Source organism: Etheostoma cragini, chromosome 12, assembly GCF_013103735.1.
Source record: "Etheostoma cragini isolate CJK2018 chromosome 12, CSU_Ecrag_1.0, whole genome shotgun sequence".
Lineage (NCBI taxonomy): Eukaryota > Metazoa > Chordata > Actinopteri > Perciformes > Percidae > Etheostoma > Etheostoma cragini.
In genome coordinates this window covers 23,629,593-23,645,372 of record NC_048418.1, presented here as the reverse complement: position 1 = coordinate 23,645,372, position 15,780 = coordinate 23,629,593, and the positions used below count along the sequence as shown (strand labels likewise).

General features: G+C 42.9%; 1 protein-coding gene across 1 annotated transcript; it reads right to left on the bottom strand.

The window, feature by feature from the left end:
• Positions 1 to 258: 258 nt before the first annotated feature.
• Positions 259 to 13,423, bottom strand: LOC117954690. The gene is made up of 11 exons (XM_034888631.1): positions 13,252 to 13,423; positions 12,827 to 13,002; positions 9,426 to 9,497; positions 5,397 to 5,542; positions 5,211 to 5,272; positions 4,934 to 5,096; positions 4,675 to 4,855; positions 4,453 to 4,596; positions 3,575 to 3,773; positions 3,235 to 3,439; positions 259 to 3,159 (listed from the first exon to the last, which is right to left on the bottom strand). The coding sequence occupies exons 3-11, from the start codon at positions 9,471 to 9,473 to the stop codon at positions 1,308 to 1,310; spliced, it is 3,000 nt and encodes a 999-aa protein (XP_034744522.1). The 5' UTR covers positions 9,474 to 9,497; positions 12,827 to 13,002; positions 13,252 to 13,423; the 3' UTR covers positions 259 to 1,307.
• Positions 13,424 to 15,780: the final 2,357 nt, after the last annotated feature.

The window sequence follows — 15,780 nt, the reverse complement described above, 5'->3', positions numbered from 1 at the left end:
AAGCTCATCATTTTCCTACTGAAGAGTGGGAGACAAATGTCTTTTATTCTTTTAAATCCTAATTGTTTTCTTTAAACAGCTGTCCACTTTTTTAGCAAACACTCCTTCAGTGGGAGTAATTAGTGCATTTTTGGAGGTAATATTTTCCGCTGTGGTTTAACCTTTGTGCATATTTATGATGTATGTGGGATTTATTTAAAATAATTGTGACTGTGTATGTAGCAATGAACCAAATGTTACAGTAGCAACATGCTTTTTATAGACTTTATGCACAACAATGGATAGAACTACACTATATCGGGCTTTGGCTACACAGGTTATTCTCGACGGTGGGATCAATTATTCATTTTGGTCTTTTCGTTTCATTTGTTGACAATAAGAAACAATATTATCAGACTTATCTTTTATTTGGTAATAAAGTATATCCCATGTCGCTGCTTTTTAGTTTCAACCTCCACTTTCACAGCCTCAACTCGTCAGCCAGCGGAGTCCCAGCAGTGATTCAAAACCCTTTGCTCGAGCCCAAGGAAGCTCCCGGATACTGTCTCCGTAGTTATGATGAATGACTGGGACGAATGACTAACAAAATCTTCTACAAATAAATAAATATTCTAGACGCACTCTCCACATCTGCTTATATGGTGTTAATGGGAGGGCTGAGAGCACTGAAGAACTTCATTATTATCAGTTTTTACATGGTCAGCGTTCTTCCTATTGCCAAATACAGAAACCACAAGCTTTCATGGAGACATTTACCCTCGTAGTGATTGAGACAAGAAGGACACTTGAGGAGGATATGGTTTGAAAATGGGTGACCGAAAATACATTATCTTTCTTCCCGTCAAAGTGCTTTTTTTGTTTTAAAATTAAAACTGTACAGTATTCACATACACATTGTTTGGACATACAGTAGCATGCTGAAAAATCACAGTAAAGTCTGAAAATATTTCCTTTCTAAAGATGGGTCTATATTTTCAAAGCAATGTAATGAACATATTTGATTTCAAGAATGGTTACCAATAAAAAAAAAGGGGACATCACGTCTCACATGGCGTCACAGTGGAAATCAAGGTCTAAATGGAAATGTTGGACGAGACTGGTCATCAGGAAAGAAGGGACTTCTGTCCTTTAGATGTATCTCTTTCGATGCATTGGTTGGCTATGTTTATGTTGAAATAAATGTAAGGGACACAAAGATTGACCAAGTATCTAGCACATGATGATGTTTGAAGTTCTAGAAACAATTGTGTTTCAGTCTGTCGACTATAGATAGTGGATCTGAAATAAAGTTGCAGATTGTTATTAGGTTATGTGGAATTGAAGCCAGGCGAGGCTGTATGAGTAAGCACATGATCCGTTCCTGCCTGGGCAAGCTTCTCTGTACTGCGTAGGCCGCCGTAGAGCCTCTCCTCCACCGACACGACCAGCTTGTCTGTCAGGCTGCTTTCTGTTAGAATAGCTTGACTGCTGTTGTTGTTTCTGTTGTTGACTCTCGGGTCCATGTGGATTATCTGTGTAGTCACAGTGGTAATAGACTGGCTAGTTGTGCTATCTGCGTCCGTTTTCGTAGAGGCCTGGCAGCCGTTCCCTTCATCAGTCGACTCCGCGCAACTCTTTGTTGCATCAGTGCCTTCAGAGGTTGTGTCGGCTGTACTTTCCGTGGCGTCCCTTGCAGCTCCTTCACTTGACTGATCTTTGTTGTCTGTGCTCTCTTTGGTTTCTTCCTCACAAGTCGCAACCTCGCTGGCTTCTTCGTCTGCAGCGCTTGCAATGCGCGAGAGTGTGCTGTGATATCTGGTGTCCAGAGGGTAACTGGCGCTGTCACCTCTCCGCAGCGGGGTGAACCTCTGCCTCTCTAAAGATGGGGAGTATCTACCCCCGGTACCAGACCCCGGGTCGCTGTATTGCTTGTGTCTCTGCCACTGCTTCCGGAGGTGAACTTTGGATCGATGCCTGGAGCGCAGCGGAGAATCCTGCTGGTCGAATCGGGGGTCATGGCGGAGGAACTCGTTGAAAAGAGCGTCTGTCTTCTCATCGATGCTGTAGTCGCGGCGGCGGAGACGGGGTTTGTGAGGACTTGATGGCTGTGGGATTGGCTTTATCAGCGGAGACATCAGCGGGGATTGTGATTCTGGAGATTTCTGAGGATGAAAGGATTTCAGAAGCTCGTATGGTTCTTGAAGGGTAAGAGACTGCCTGCCAGTTTGAGAGCTCTCCCTTAGTTTCTCCTCTGTGCTGTCTGCCATCTCATCCTCCAGCTCCTCCTGAAAAAGCCTGGCCTTGATGCTCTCGCACACAGAACTTTTTCTCCCAGAGCTGGTGAAGAACAGCCTTCTCTCAGAAGCCGTCTTCACTCTAGGAGCTCCAAGAGTCCCAAAAAGCCTCAATTCCTCTGGTGCCCTGGACGGTGCTTCAATGGAGGCGTAGCCGCTGTCCATCTGGAGGAGCTTACGATTCCCTGGCTCACCCTCTCCTCCAGCTCCACTTCCCACCTCGCTGTCCCCAGCTGAAAGCCCTCTGAGCCCTCCATCCAACATCTCTCCCTCCCCTTCTTCAGGCTCATCGTCCAGGTCTTGGGACAAGCAGCTGTCCAGGCCGGAGCGAGCGCCGGCACCACCGAAAGATGAGACGCTGTCGGCATCGCTGCGGATGGACTCCAGGTCGGTGCTGCTCTGGTCTGAGGAGGCATATTGCTCCAGAGAGGCCCGCAAGCTCCAAATGTCTCTGTACAGGGAGGGAGGAGCCTCCAAACTCTCCTGGCGATTCATGGATGAAAGAGATGAGCCAGAGTCGGCCCTTCGTCTGGCCTCAGCTCCCAACACCCCCTCATCTCCGTCATCTGCCTCTGCCTCACTTGTTTTCCTCACATCTGATGTACAGGTGTCTTTAGTTGTCCTTGTCATGTCTTTAGACCTTTCCTGTACGGCATCTCTTTGTTGTGCCCCTAACAAGTCGTCAACTTCTACAGTTTCTAGCTCGACTCCCGCTGCTTTTGTTCTGATAACTGCACCAAACTTTGTTTGTTTCTCTACCCCCGTCCCATTCGCTGTGGCCTCCTCTTGTTTCTGGGAGCGACAATCATTTGATGGCGAACAGAGATCTTCTTTTCTGGCATGGGTGCTGCTACCACCTACCTCCACCGTGGCCTCTACTTTTAACCTGCACAGATGGAGAATATTTAATAATTCTGGGAATGTCATGGTGCAAGTCATGGGATAATGGGAAGGGATTTACCTGCTAAGGAAGACTGAAGACGTGGGTGCAGTGTCGGCGTGGGACAGAGACTCCGCAGAGAGGGACTGGAGGCCGCTGGTCTGGATGGGGGACTGTGGGAAAGAGTCAGTGGCCTCATCTCGGAGAGACAAAGAGTCGTCTTCGCTGTGATCAGTGGTTTCACTTGCTGCTCTCTGTCTCTGGAAGGGCCTTCTCTTGGGAGATCCTGGTAGTAATTCACATAAAAGATAGCAGTCTACAGGATGTTTTTCACCTTTTGTTTTCTTTCAAATTGCTATTATTTTGCATAGTTAGATCATCCACAAATTGGAGCTTATTCATTCATGACATTTATCCAAACCTTTGGCATCCAGGCTGGCAGCCCGATGACTGCTGTCAAACTTCCACCTTCTGAAGAAAGGCCCTGCCCCCTCCAGACTGGCATGGCGTCGCAGTTTAGAGAAGAAATGTAGAACTAAAGTCTGGCCCGGAGCATGAGGCAACTCTCCTCTCATCCCCCTTTCACTCTCAGCATCTCCCCTGTCCCCGATAGCCGCAATCTGACAGAAGAGATGGAGCGAGGAGATGAGACGTTAAGGAGGTGTTGAGGCAGACTAGCTGAGATGAATTGCGACGGGCATAGGCAAAGCCCTCAGGGAACAGCAGTTTGTCATATTGTCACTCAGCTGCAGTGATGACTGATGCCACAGTGCATCAGTCGCTTTGAGCCTGTGGCAGCGGCTTTTCACACTCGGTTTCTGTTTCATGCGAGCCTCACTGAGCAGTATATCTGTGCAAATGTATTTCTGGCCAATGAAAAGGCTCCTAATTTTGCTGTGAAATGAACAAAAAATTACTTCTTTTAATCTAAACAAGTGTTTCAAGTAGAAACTTAAAAACATGCAAAAACTTTCTGAGAGTCGGACCCTGAAATGTTGACGAGCACTGGCGACAAGAACCCAGGATGAAAACAAAAGACAAAAGATCTCAATGAAACGTGTGGATCTCATCCTACGTTGAGGAAGTGATAAAACAAGACTCTACAGCTACGCTAGCGTGAGGCGGTAGTTAGGCACAGCATCACTTTGAGCTGGTCTGGACCAAAGGGTTTTGACCCGACCAACCAACAGACCAACATTGCACTCTACAGAGTCATACTGCCAGCATCGCTTAGAGATGTATTGACCTTCATTACGTATTGCCCATCTTGTGACCATTAACAAAGAAGGGGAAACTCACTGTCTGGGACCGTGTGTGCTGTACTTTCATGGCTGACAATGCCTGTCTGGTGCTCTGGTCCAGGATGGTGGAGTGGTGTGGGTCTCCAGGAAGACCTCCGCTGAGGCTCTGTCCCACCCAGTTGGGGACTCTTCTCTCAGGGGGCTGGAGGGCAAATCAATGCAGGTTAGAGATGAAAAACACTTGATTCTGTGAGATAAATCACACCCAGTGTAGAGTTACCTGGTAGATGGTGAGGGGCAGTTTGGGAGCTGTTGTCTCATTGATGTTGACAGTGCTGCTCTCTGTGGAGTCACACTCCATGATGGTGAGGATCTTCAGGTCACAGGGGGCCGGAGGCAGGTGAAGGTGGGTCAGCCGGGCCTTTTTCAGGTGGTGGAAGTCTCCCTCAGTCAGGGTGTACCTGAGAAGACAACCAATCATCAGATCTAGTTCCAGCTTATCCAAGTAATAATGCCAAAACAACCTTGTGGAACTGTACCTGCGTCCTTTGTCCTGGATCGTCTTCTCCAGTTCGTAAAGTGCAGATTCATTGAAGGAGACTCTGCGGCCAGTAGACCCGGTGGAGACAAATCGTTCTGTCTCTCCATCGTGACAGCTCGCAGCTGAGAGAGCATCTGATTCATCCAGATGAATGGTGATCTCTGAGTGGCAAAGACAACGAGGACGAACCAAGGGAGAGATGTAGCGTCAGTGACATGGAGGGACACAAGGAGACCAGGACACTTGATGAATGTATGGAAATACACAACTCGGACCTTGGGTGGGCTGAGAATCCTCAGCATAAGTGGTGTTTGTCTTCTCAGGGTCATCACTTGCTCTGAAAAGGGGAAAATAATTGTTTCACTCTGCGCTCTTTTCCCAGAACATCTGTCACAATCACGTTGGCTCCTGTAAGCAGGTCCGCTTGTCCCACAGGGGGTCCCTCAGCAGAGCGTACCCACCTGGAGTAGCGTCGTCCACCCATGCAGCAGTGGTGACAGAAGAGGAGCAGCAGGGAGAGCAGGACCAGCGTCCCCCCGGCAAAGACACTCAGCAGCACCAACAGCAGCACATAGTTGTCCACCTGGCCAGCCGACACAGGCACATCCTGATCCAGAGCAGCCATGAAAGAGAGGGTAGGTACATTTGGTTAAAAACAATACAGGCTGGAGGTACTTGTACTTTACTAGAGTATTTTGGTTTTACATTTACATTTCACGTGGAAAAATTGCACTTGTCACTCCAGTACATTGTACATACATAATATATAATTACTTCAAAAAGTATGGTGGTAATATGTATCCTGGAAATGTAGACGCACCCTAGCGGCAGCAAATGTTATCTGCAGCCAGGGTCGTCTAGCAACTGTCGGTTGGCTTGCAAGCTGGAAAACCAAATCCTGATCCAGCCAATCACATCGTGTATAGAGTCGGTGGGCGGGCTGAGTTGCAACGGTTCGGCGTGAATTACTTGAAAACATATAAAATTTGTCTTTTGAATCCGCTTTGGCCGTGACTCTGTAAGACTTGGAGTTAAGTTGAAGTCATCGTTAAAAAAGGAAGATGTGTTTGGAGGTTAGAGTTTAATCTATAAACCGGCGGTGCTCTGGTTGGTTGGAGCGCTATCCTATTGCGTGTAGAGGGAATTTGAAAGACAACCGTTTATCCCGCCCCTCGGATTGAGCCCGGCCAATGGGGAGCTCCCAGACACAACATCTGGATGTGGGTTAGGCTTGTAGGGCTAGTTAATATATAAATGAAAATAAGATCCACATCTTCAAACATTCACTATTCACTTTAAATTAATTACTTCTTTTCTTATGATACAGTCACTTGACCTACACACCAACTAGTTTATGATAGGTGGAAGTAATAGAAATCATGTGATAGAAATTGAGTAGATGAAAATGCATGTGAAAAAAGTGAGTGATTTGATTAAACAATCATGATATGATATAAAGAGTCATTTTTATGACTTTATCAATTTATTTTTTCAGGAAAGTGGCCTTAAAGGTGGAGGTAACAAAAGATAATTGGGGAAAAAACAACCTGAAGTGATGAAAATGCATGTGAAATAATGGAGTGAAAGATTATCAAGCGATTTGATAAACTTGACATTTTATTTGAGACTGGGCTGTGTAGCATTCAGCATTCCAAACAGACATAGAAAGCAATTCTTTCAGCCCAAAATGTCAATCAAAGCCCTAATTTAAACGCTGATCACTTCAGTCTTTCTCCATTTAGTTTTGTTACCACCCTTGAAGCCACTATGCTTAACCCTCATGTTGTCCTCGGGTCAAAACTAAAAAGCAAAAGAACGTGAAATAAACGTGACAAATATTGGAAAAAAGCTACAAAAATGCAGGAAAAAAAACAACAAAAACTTTCTTTCTTTTTAAATGCTGAAAAGTGACCAAAAAATGGAAAAAGGGACAAAATAAACAAAACATTCGAAAAAGAGACAAAAAATTGTTAAAATTCACATAATTAAAAAAGTGACAAACATATAGGAATAAAATTGACATTAAAAATGATGAAAAATTGCTCTGTTTTTATCATATCGTGCCCGTTTAATTAGCCTAAATCAGCTTTTAATGAATCAAATCACTTATATTTAATAACTTATCTTTCTTATATCTCTTTCTATTCGCATAAATTTTTCTCGCTCTGTTCTTCAATTCACATGCATTTTAATCGTCTCCATTTTTATCAAATACGTTGTGTTACTTTCACCCCTTATATCAGTTTTCCAATCCTAACTCTAACAAAATGTTACTTTCTGATATATGAATAAAGAATTCATCAATTGCTGGCTGACAGGAATGAATGTCAAATATCGACAGAAAATGTGATGTCGCTCAAAATATCAGTTTTAAAATCAATATCGGTCAAACCCTGGTGCTCTATACTCTGTCAATGTTGCAAAACATCAATTTAATCCCCAATTCTTGTGTCCAGATTGCTGGAACTCATAACTAATTTACTAAATAGCACAAAACGGCAGGAGCTTACATATCTCTGGTGTATAGTTGATGACAGTCATTGATTTTTCTCCCTTTGAGCTTCCCAGCAATCTTTTTGTTGCGTTATGCTGCCAGCTAAGCGCCATAATATTGAATAAAAAGTGGAATTAACACTGAAAGACTTTCTTAAGTCCCTGCATCCTCACAGTGACTCTTATCCACACACACATCCTGTCTGCGCACACACACGCAGATACAACTGCTTTGCACTCTCACTGATTAATACTCTTAGTCGTGGCTGAGTGAGCTCGGGGATGCTAATTGAAACGTCAGAAAGACCCTTAATTCAATCTCCCAGCTCGTCCAAATGAGGGGGAAATGAGGCCTCCGCAGGCTAAAAATGGAAATCGGAGGAGGATGCTGAAACACATGAGCTATCCCCACACCAGACCTTCCTGGCTCTTCTTCCGATGCCAGTTTCAAAAGAAACAAACGGAATAATCATCTATTGCAACATTTAGCGTTACATAATATATGAAAGTGTCAAAGATTTTCATTGGGCACAGATTTAAAGAAAACCGTGGAGTGGAGTGGGGTGGAGAAGCTCTTTGCTATTCGCTGAGACTTTAAAAATAAAAATAAAAAGGTTTTTAAGTTATATTTAGCTGCATTCAAATTCCCTCTTTTGTCTGACAATGAGTCGAAAACGTCCAAAATAATAAGTTTACAACCTCAAATTCTCCCAACTGGAGAAGCAGCAAACATTTTTAATAGAAAAATAACTGAAAAGATTAGTTTTCCGTCAATCTGCAAATGGATAGTGAGTGAGTGAGTGAGTGTGTGAGTGTGTGTGTGAGTGTGTGTTAAAGAGCAAAATCAGCTGGTTTTATGCTCCCTGAAAAAAAATAACCAGCACTCCATCTGTGTCAACCTCCAGCACAAGCTTAATCCATCAGAAAGTGTGTCACCATACAGAGCAGAGTGTGCAGCTGTCATGTATTTCCCCTTTTCATTCAACCTCAAACCTGCTTCAAGGCTGAATATAAACAGAAGTCGTGTCACATTAAAACACACAGAGAGTATATGTTTTACATAAGATGCTGTAGTGGCTTACATTTAGCTGAAGCCTATGGGGAGATACAGTAGGCTGTGTTTGAAGGTGTGTGTGTGGCTGTGTGTCTCTGTGTGTGTGTCTGTGTCTGTGTGGGGATAACCGCATCATCACAGCATATTAGCAACATGCACATCTTGATACACACGTGTGTGTGTCTGTGTAAGAATAACAGCTCCAACACAGCATATTAGCAATATGCACATCTTGATACACATGTGTGTGCTTGTGTGTGTGTGTGTGTGTGCGCGTGCGCGTGTGTGCGTGTGTGTCTGTGTGGGAATAACCGCTCCATCACAGCGTATTAGCAACATGCACATATTAATACACACGTGTGTGTGTCTGTGTCTGTGTGTGTGTGTGTGTGTGTGTGTGTGTGTCAGAGTGCCTGTAGCTTAATGAAATCTGCTGTTTTTACAAGATCAGCCCAACAGGAAGAACAACGTAATCAATCAGCTGGAGCAGCGATCGTGTGTGTGCGTTTCTAACACTAACGCACACTGTCGAGGCAAACAACAGTCAATTCTCCTTTCCCGCAGACAGCTTTAACTCTCTGATAAACACTGCCGTGGTCTCCAATATACCCCCCCCCCCCCCCCCCCCCCCCCCCCCCCCCCCCCCCCCCCCCCCCCCCCCCAACCCCATATGGCACACAAAGCCAGCAACAAAATCAGTGCTGTTTTTTAGATTAAATCCTCTTTGTATACAGATCAGGCTATCCTTCCCTACAGCTCCACCTGGGATATCACCTGTTACTGGAACACACTGTGGTGTTAACTCACTATGTCTACCTATTGCTTTTGGCTGAGGTTGAGCGAAATCCCCAAAAGTGGAAGAGTTGTCGTTCACCAGACCCCGGACACCAGCTGAAGGTGTCCGGAGGTGTGTGTTGATGGTGTCGGACGTAGCGGTACTCACAGTGGAGTTCTCAGTCAGACTTGTCAGAACGGGCGAATCATTGCTCATGGTCCAGGTCAGCGTGTGTGAACCCTGCAGAGGACAGGTGGAGAAAGTGGAGTCAGACACAACTGCTTCTTTCTAGACCATAATACAATTTCTGTTTCTCCTGTTAGCATAAACAAGCATCACAAGTGTATGTTGCATATTGTTCTTATTCTTATTCAGTCGGTCAGTTTACAGGTTATTATGTTTATATTTTAAAGTCATATTTTTCATGAGCTAATGCACTGTCCACTTTTGCACACAGTCTACCAAGGTATCTCACCTTATCATGGTCATTGGATTTCTATGAGGGCTTTTTATTTTTATTCTTAGGTATGTGTGATATATGTGTGTAAATGTGTTTGTTGTGTTATGGATGTCTTGCTACTGGAAGCCTAAAATTTCCTTCGGGATGAATAAAGTATCTATGGATCCATCCATGCATCCATCCATCCATCCGTCCATCCGTCCATCCGTCAGTCCATCCATCCACCCACCCACCCACAGCTGGAAATGGACCTCAACCGACCCACCATTTCCTCCTGTGTGAGTAACATCTGCAGTGTCCAGCTGTTTCCGGGAAGGATCCAACCAGTTTTAAAAACTTAAACGTGCATTGATTGAATGCTTTCCTTTTACTGTAATAATTACATGGAAAGTGTGTGATCACTCGATTGGGCATGTTGTCTTTGCATTTATATTAACAATTTTTCAATTCAAAGGGGGTCAGTGGTTCAAGTCCGCATACGGACTAAAGTACGGAGTGTGGATTGGTGGCTGGAGAGATGTAATTTCACCTCCTGGGCAATGCCAGGTGCTCTTGAGCAAGGCACAACCCCCCCCCCCCACACACACACACACACACACAACCGCTCAGGGCGCTGGTCCAGCTGGCAGCCCACTCACTCTGAAATCTCTCCATTTGTGCATGAATAGGACCTGTGTGTGTATTTCAGGCGCCTGTGTGTAGTGATTACTAACAAAGTGTACATTGTGTACATTGTAATTTCCCCACTGGGGGATCAATAAACAGTCTATCACTCAACGCGGAATGCCCTAACTTAAACCGCTCCAACCTCTTGTCCAGAAATTAGACAAGGTGTTTCAAAGAGGTGTCAAAAAACCAAAATGGCGATGGCCAAATTGAAACTCAAGTCTTCAAAAACCCCATTCTGAAAACAAACGGGTGAATGGTGTATGGTAAGCACCTACGTCTTTCAAACGCTACAAACCCAGTTTGTAATGACGCCTTTCTGTTGCAATTCTAACGTCATCCCAAAAATAGCAATGTAACCCCTGATGACATCACTGTAGCAACAGAAACATTACACAACTGTTTTCACACACAGTGAGCAGTACTCTTCATGTCAGGAGACGGGACCTCTTGTTTCAAATTGGTGTAATGGCCCTTTAACATGCAAGTGACACAAACCCAACTCCGGATTGAGTGTTGTGCGTTAAAGCCTACTGTGTCTAAATATGTACTGGTATCTCCTGAAGACGGACAATAACTAGGAACCAATCAAAAGCCCTTTCACCTCGGTCTCACAGTCCACTGTCTGTCAAATGAGACAGACGGAGAGGTGTGGGAAGAGAAGAAGAAGACCCGACAGTACCTGGTTATTTACAGAGACTTGTGTAACAGCCCATGACTGCCTTCCTTACACATACTAGTAACACTGCCATCTGCCGCATATTCCCTCTCCGTGGTGTTTTATGTAATATCTCATAAAGCTCAAGGTTACTATGACGAGGACGGAGCTCTCAATAGCACGGAGCACACCGACAAAAGAGAACCACACGCAGACTGTTACATTTTGGTGACACTTTACTTAAACCCCCATCATTCAGCATGTCTAAACAGTATATCAACACGTAATGAAGACATAAATCCTATGATTACAGCTGTGTACATCTATTACATATTTACTGATATGTGGCTGAATTTTAATGAAAGAAAAGAAAACAGTGATTTCAGATTGCTGCAGACTTTACAACATTCTGTCTTAACTTTTTTTTATTTTTTTTTATTTTGACATGATCACAGTTTTGCTCCCTGAATAGCAACCAGTTTTAATATAGAATGATTCAATGGTTTAATGAATCATATTGTCCAAGGTCTTAAAAATGTCCTCGTTATGTCACATTTTTGTACACTAAACTCACACTTAACTAGTTTCATTTAACTAATCTCACATTAACTGACCTGCTACAGCAATTCATTTTTAATTCATACCGCCAATCCAAACTCAGCCATAGCAGCTTCCTTTATGCATATCATGCGTGCAATGAAATATGCATAACATATATAAACACGACAAACTTGTGCCGTGAAGCCAAAGTTTACAAGGAATCACGGACGCTATGTTGGTCTGAATTTTAAGGACAACACATCTAGATGCCATTAAAACATAGTTTTGAATATATCAGGCATTGCCAACATCATATAACTGCTGAAGGCACACAATTTAGGCCTATGTTTTTGAAACACAATTATGCCTAATTGAAATAATTGCTTCAAAATGCCCTTATGGATCATAGGTTGTGTGAATCTTCACTGGTCTCGAGACTTATTACGATGATCCCGTCCTGTGCATCACCTCCTCAATATGATTTTACATTGTCATAAATGGTTTTCATCAACAAATTCAAGCAGTTACATATCTATACATATACATATATATATATATATATATATATATATATATATATGCGCCTATATGAACTCTGCTTTCAAAAAAAGACTGAATATGACAACAGACAAATGGCAAAAACAAAAAAGCACGTCTATATGGTCTATAATATGGTCTGTAATATGGTCCATGCAGAATTGTCTAGTCTGCATCGCGATGCAATGACGCAACGATTAATTTCAACACCCACATTGCACTTTTATTACAGCCAATTATAAATATTATAATTAAACAAGCTTGGCCTATATTTTTTTTAATTTTTTTGGAATTAACGTTTATTTGGGAGGGGGAGTAATGAGAGGGAGTGTGCGTGCATGTGCATGTGCGCGCGCGCGCGTGTGTGTGTCTGTGTGTTTGTGTGTTTGTGTGTTTGTGTGTGTGTGTGTGTGTGTGTCATCTCTCGCTTTATCCATAGGCTACAGATGGACGAGGCGGCTCCGACAGACGGACAGACACGCACGAACACACACACACACACACACACACATGCACGCACACACACACCCACACATCATTACATTAGTGGAATGATGCTTGTGGCGTTTACACCCTTATAAGCATCATCAGTATGGAGGGAGGAGGAGGAGGTGGAGGAGGTGGAGGAGGGAGGGAGGGGAGCGGGGTCACTGCATATCACCCTGACGTGTGACTGGATGATGGGGGTCTCCATGTGCCGGGTCTTACGGTCTATACAGGCGGTGTTGGGGGCAGCTTCTCTCCGCTGGGCAGGCTACAGCGAGCCGCTGCTCAGCAGCAGCAGCAGCCTCAGCCTCAGCCTCAGCATCAGCAGCATCTTCCTCTCTCCTCCGAAAAGCCTTCGATCAGGACTGTCCCGAATCTCTGCGTCGTCTGCTCTCATCCTGCAGGGGGGGAGTGGGTATGGGGTTGGGGGGGAGACTCACGATCAGTCACACGGGAGACCCTCATGTGCCGGGGGGCTCCTCGCCTCAAACACCTTTCACTTAAATCACCGCGATCATCCAGAGCCGGCTGTTGTCACCTGTCCCACGTCTTGCATTATGAAATAGTAGCACATTAACCCGCGAGTGTGTGCGCGTGGACGTGTAATAACTGGTGCTGATGTGAGCTGGACAAAGATTTGGACTCACCCGGCTGTAGACTCCGTTTGAAGCGGTGGTCCACAGGCAGCCTGCCCCGTCCGCATGCTTTAATTTGGGCTCCAAATGAACACTGTAGTTATGAATGAAACCACACGCGATTAGACACGCCCACCGCCCGCTCCCTACGCACCACGTGACCGATGATGATGATGATGATGATGATGATGGTGGTGGTGGTGATGTGAGATGGAGGAGGAAACCTCATTCACAGCAGTGGCTCATGAATGGGAGCTAATGATAGGTGGGCTAACTGATTTTTTTATTTTAATTTTTAATTTTTTAATCGATCCAGACATTCTAATTCATATTTTTTAATATGTTATTTCATTATGTGCCACTGTTTCTTTGTTGCGAGATAAAAGCAGGGAGACACACGCGTGTTGTGGACGTTGTCGTCATCTCACGTTTCACCACCAGGGGGCGACCTTGTTCGGTTGTTTTCCTGTTTTCTGGTTAAATGTGGGCCACCTAAAATGGAAGTTCTTCATGCAGCTTTTCCTTCTCTTTTTTTTTTTAAAGTCAGATCCAGTCCAGGCTCACAGCTAAATATAGAATATGTATTTCAAGTTAGTAGAAGCAATCCAAATTGGAGAATTTAGTCAATTGATCCGGCAACATTGATATCTCCTCAAATGCACACTGTTGAGGGACATTACTCAGGGAAAATGTAGATCGATGGATAGATGGATAGATGGATAGATGGATAAATGGATGGATGGATGGATGGATGGATAGATAGATGGATAGATGATATATGGATGGATGGATAGATGGATAGATGGATAGATAGATAGATAGATAGATAGATATTGATCCCAAAAAATGGGAAATTATGGTGTTCCAGTACCAAATATACATCAGTCACACAGCACAGAATATAAATATATAGGAAATACTAGGATACAATATACATACAATATACATGAAATTATAATAATAATAATAGGAATAAAACATCCATTCCTTTAATTTTAGTCTCAATAATTCCTAATTTCTGCTTTTCTAACTCAAACATTAGGTAGGCTATAATTTCCTATAAATGAGGTTTATTGACCATAAATTCCAAAAATAACTGTAAAACTAAAGTTAATAAGTAAGTGTTAAGTAGTGTTTAAACGTCTAAAAAAGTGACAAACATTGAAAAAAACGTCAAAAGGGATGAAAAGTGGGGAAAAACATGAGAAAAGGTTAAAAACATTGATAGAAAGCGTCAACCAAAGTGTTGATTTTTCAATTTTGACGGGAAGACAACACAAGGGTTAAATCCTAATACCATTAATAGCAAAATGTAAAATGATGCTTAACCTTTGTGTTGTCCCTCCGGCTCAAAAACGGACAATAATTGGACATTTTTGTCCTTTTTTCAGACTTTATTTTAGTTTTCACCATAACACCACCTTACTAGTTTAACACTACTTTTGGAATTCATAGTCAATAACCCTCATTTTCATAGAATTATACCTAATATTTGAGTTAAAAAGCTGAAATTATGAATTATTTGGACTAATAGTTAAGATCAGAAGAATAAAAGTGATTAATTGTATTTGCAAAGAGCTTTGAATGGAATCTAATCCATATTTTTGTGGTCATTTTGTTAAAAAGAAACCCATATTTCAGATATGGACATTTTTTAAAGGGGTCAAATGGCCATTAACCTGCTGCAATTTGCCACATTACATCATCTTTCGACCCCTTCATAAAGTCAAACTCTGGATCCAACTCTAGTTTTTCTGTGTATGACATCACAATGTCCTGATCTGTAGAGTAATGACATAATGATAACATAATGTAACATAATGTAACACAATGTAACCGATTGCTTAATTAATTGATGGTTAGGATTGGTGGTGGGTTTCAGGCCATTATTTGATGATTGGACCTTAGTTATTTGACTCATAACAATATTAAAAAGCATGCAAAATGACCAAGATAAGCCACTTTTGTAATTTGGTGTCAAGTTATTCCCATTAAATGTTTCTTTTTACTCTCTATCCGCTTTGTTTTTTTGCATCACAAAAAGAAGATACAAGATCCCTTTTTCCTTCTGCTAGCACTCTTTCTTTTGCATTTTCTTTCATGCATTTCCTCTCCCTCTCTTCGCCTTCCTTTGTCTACAGACCATTCAACACTAGTATTAAGAGATGCTGATGATGTTGTGTGGAACACAGTATTTCATTTCCTTTTCATATATGAGAGAAATCACAGCAGCAAGTGTTAAGTGTTAAAGTTAATCCCAATTGGCCGGGATTAGAACAATCCAATCATATCATAACACATTATTTTTTACTTAATGATGATGCCTGCTAAAATGAACCAATCCATTGTATATTACCTTGATTGACACTAAGTACAATTGAGGCTGATCCAAAAAAGCTTCTTGCAATCATCACACACATTTTATAGTGTAGATGCTTGTGTGCTGTAGAAATAAAGAAGAACAGAAGAGAAAGTGGTAGGTCAGACATCTGAAGATTGTATTTCCAAGCAAAGACTTTGCCTAAAAAACCTGCCTGAAAC

Excerpts from the sequence above, each read along its gene's own strand:
- LOC117954690 (XM_034888631.1), bottom strand. The coding sequence starts at position 9,473 with ATGAGCAATGATTCGCCCGTTCTGACAAGTCTGACTGAGAACTCCACT. Across the intron at positions 5,273-5,396 it reads GGTGGACGACGCTACTCCAG|AGCAAGTGATGACCCTGAGA; the intron begins GTGGGTACGCTC and ends TCCCCTTTTCAG. Across the intron at positions 3,774-4,452 it reads AGCACACACGGTCCCAGACA|ATTGCGGCTATCGGGGACAG; the intron begins GTGAGTTTCCCC and ends CTCTTCTGTCAG.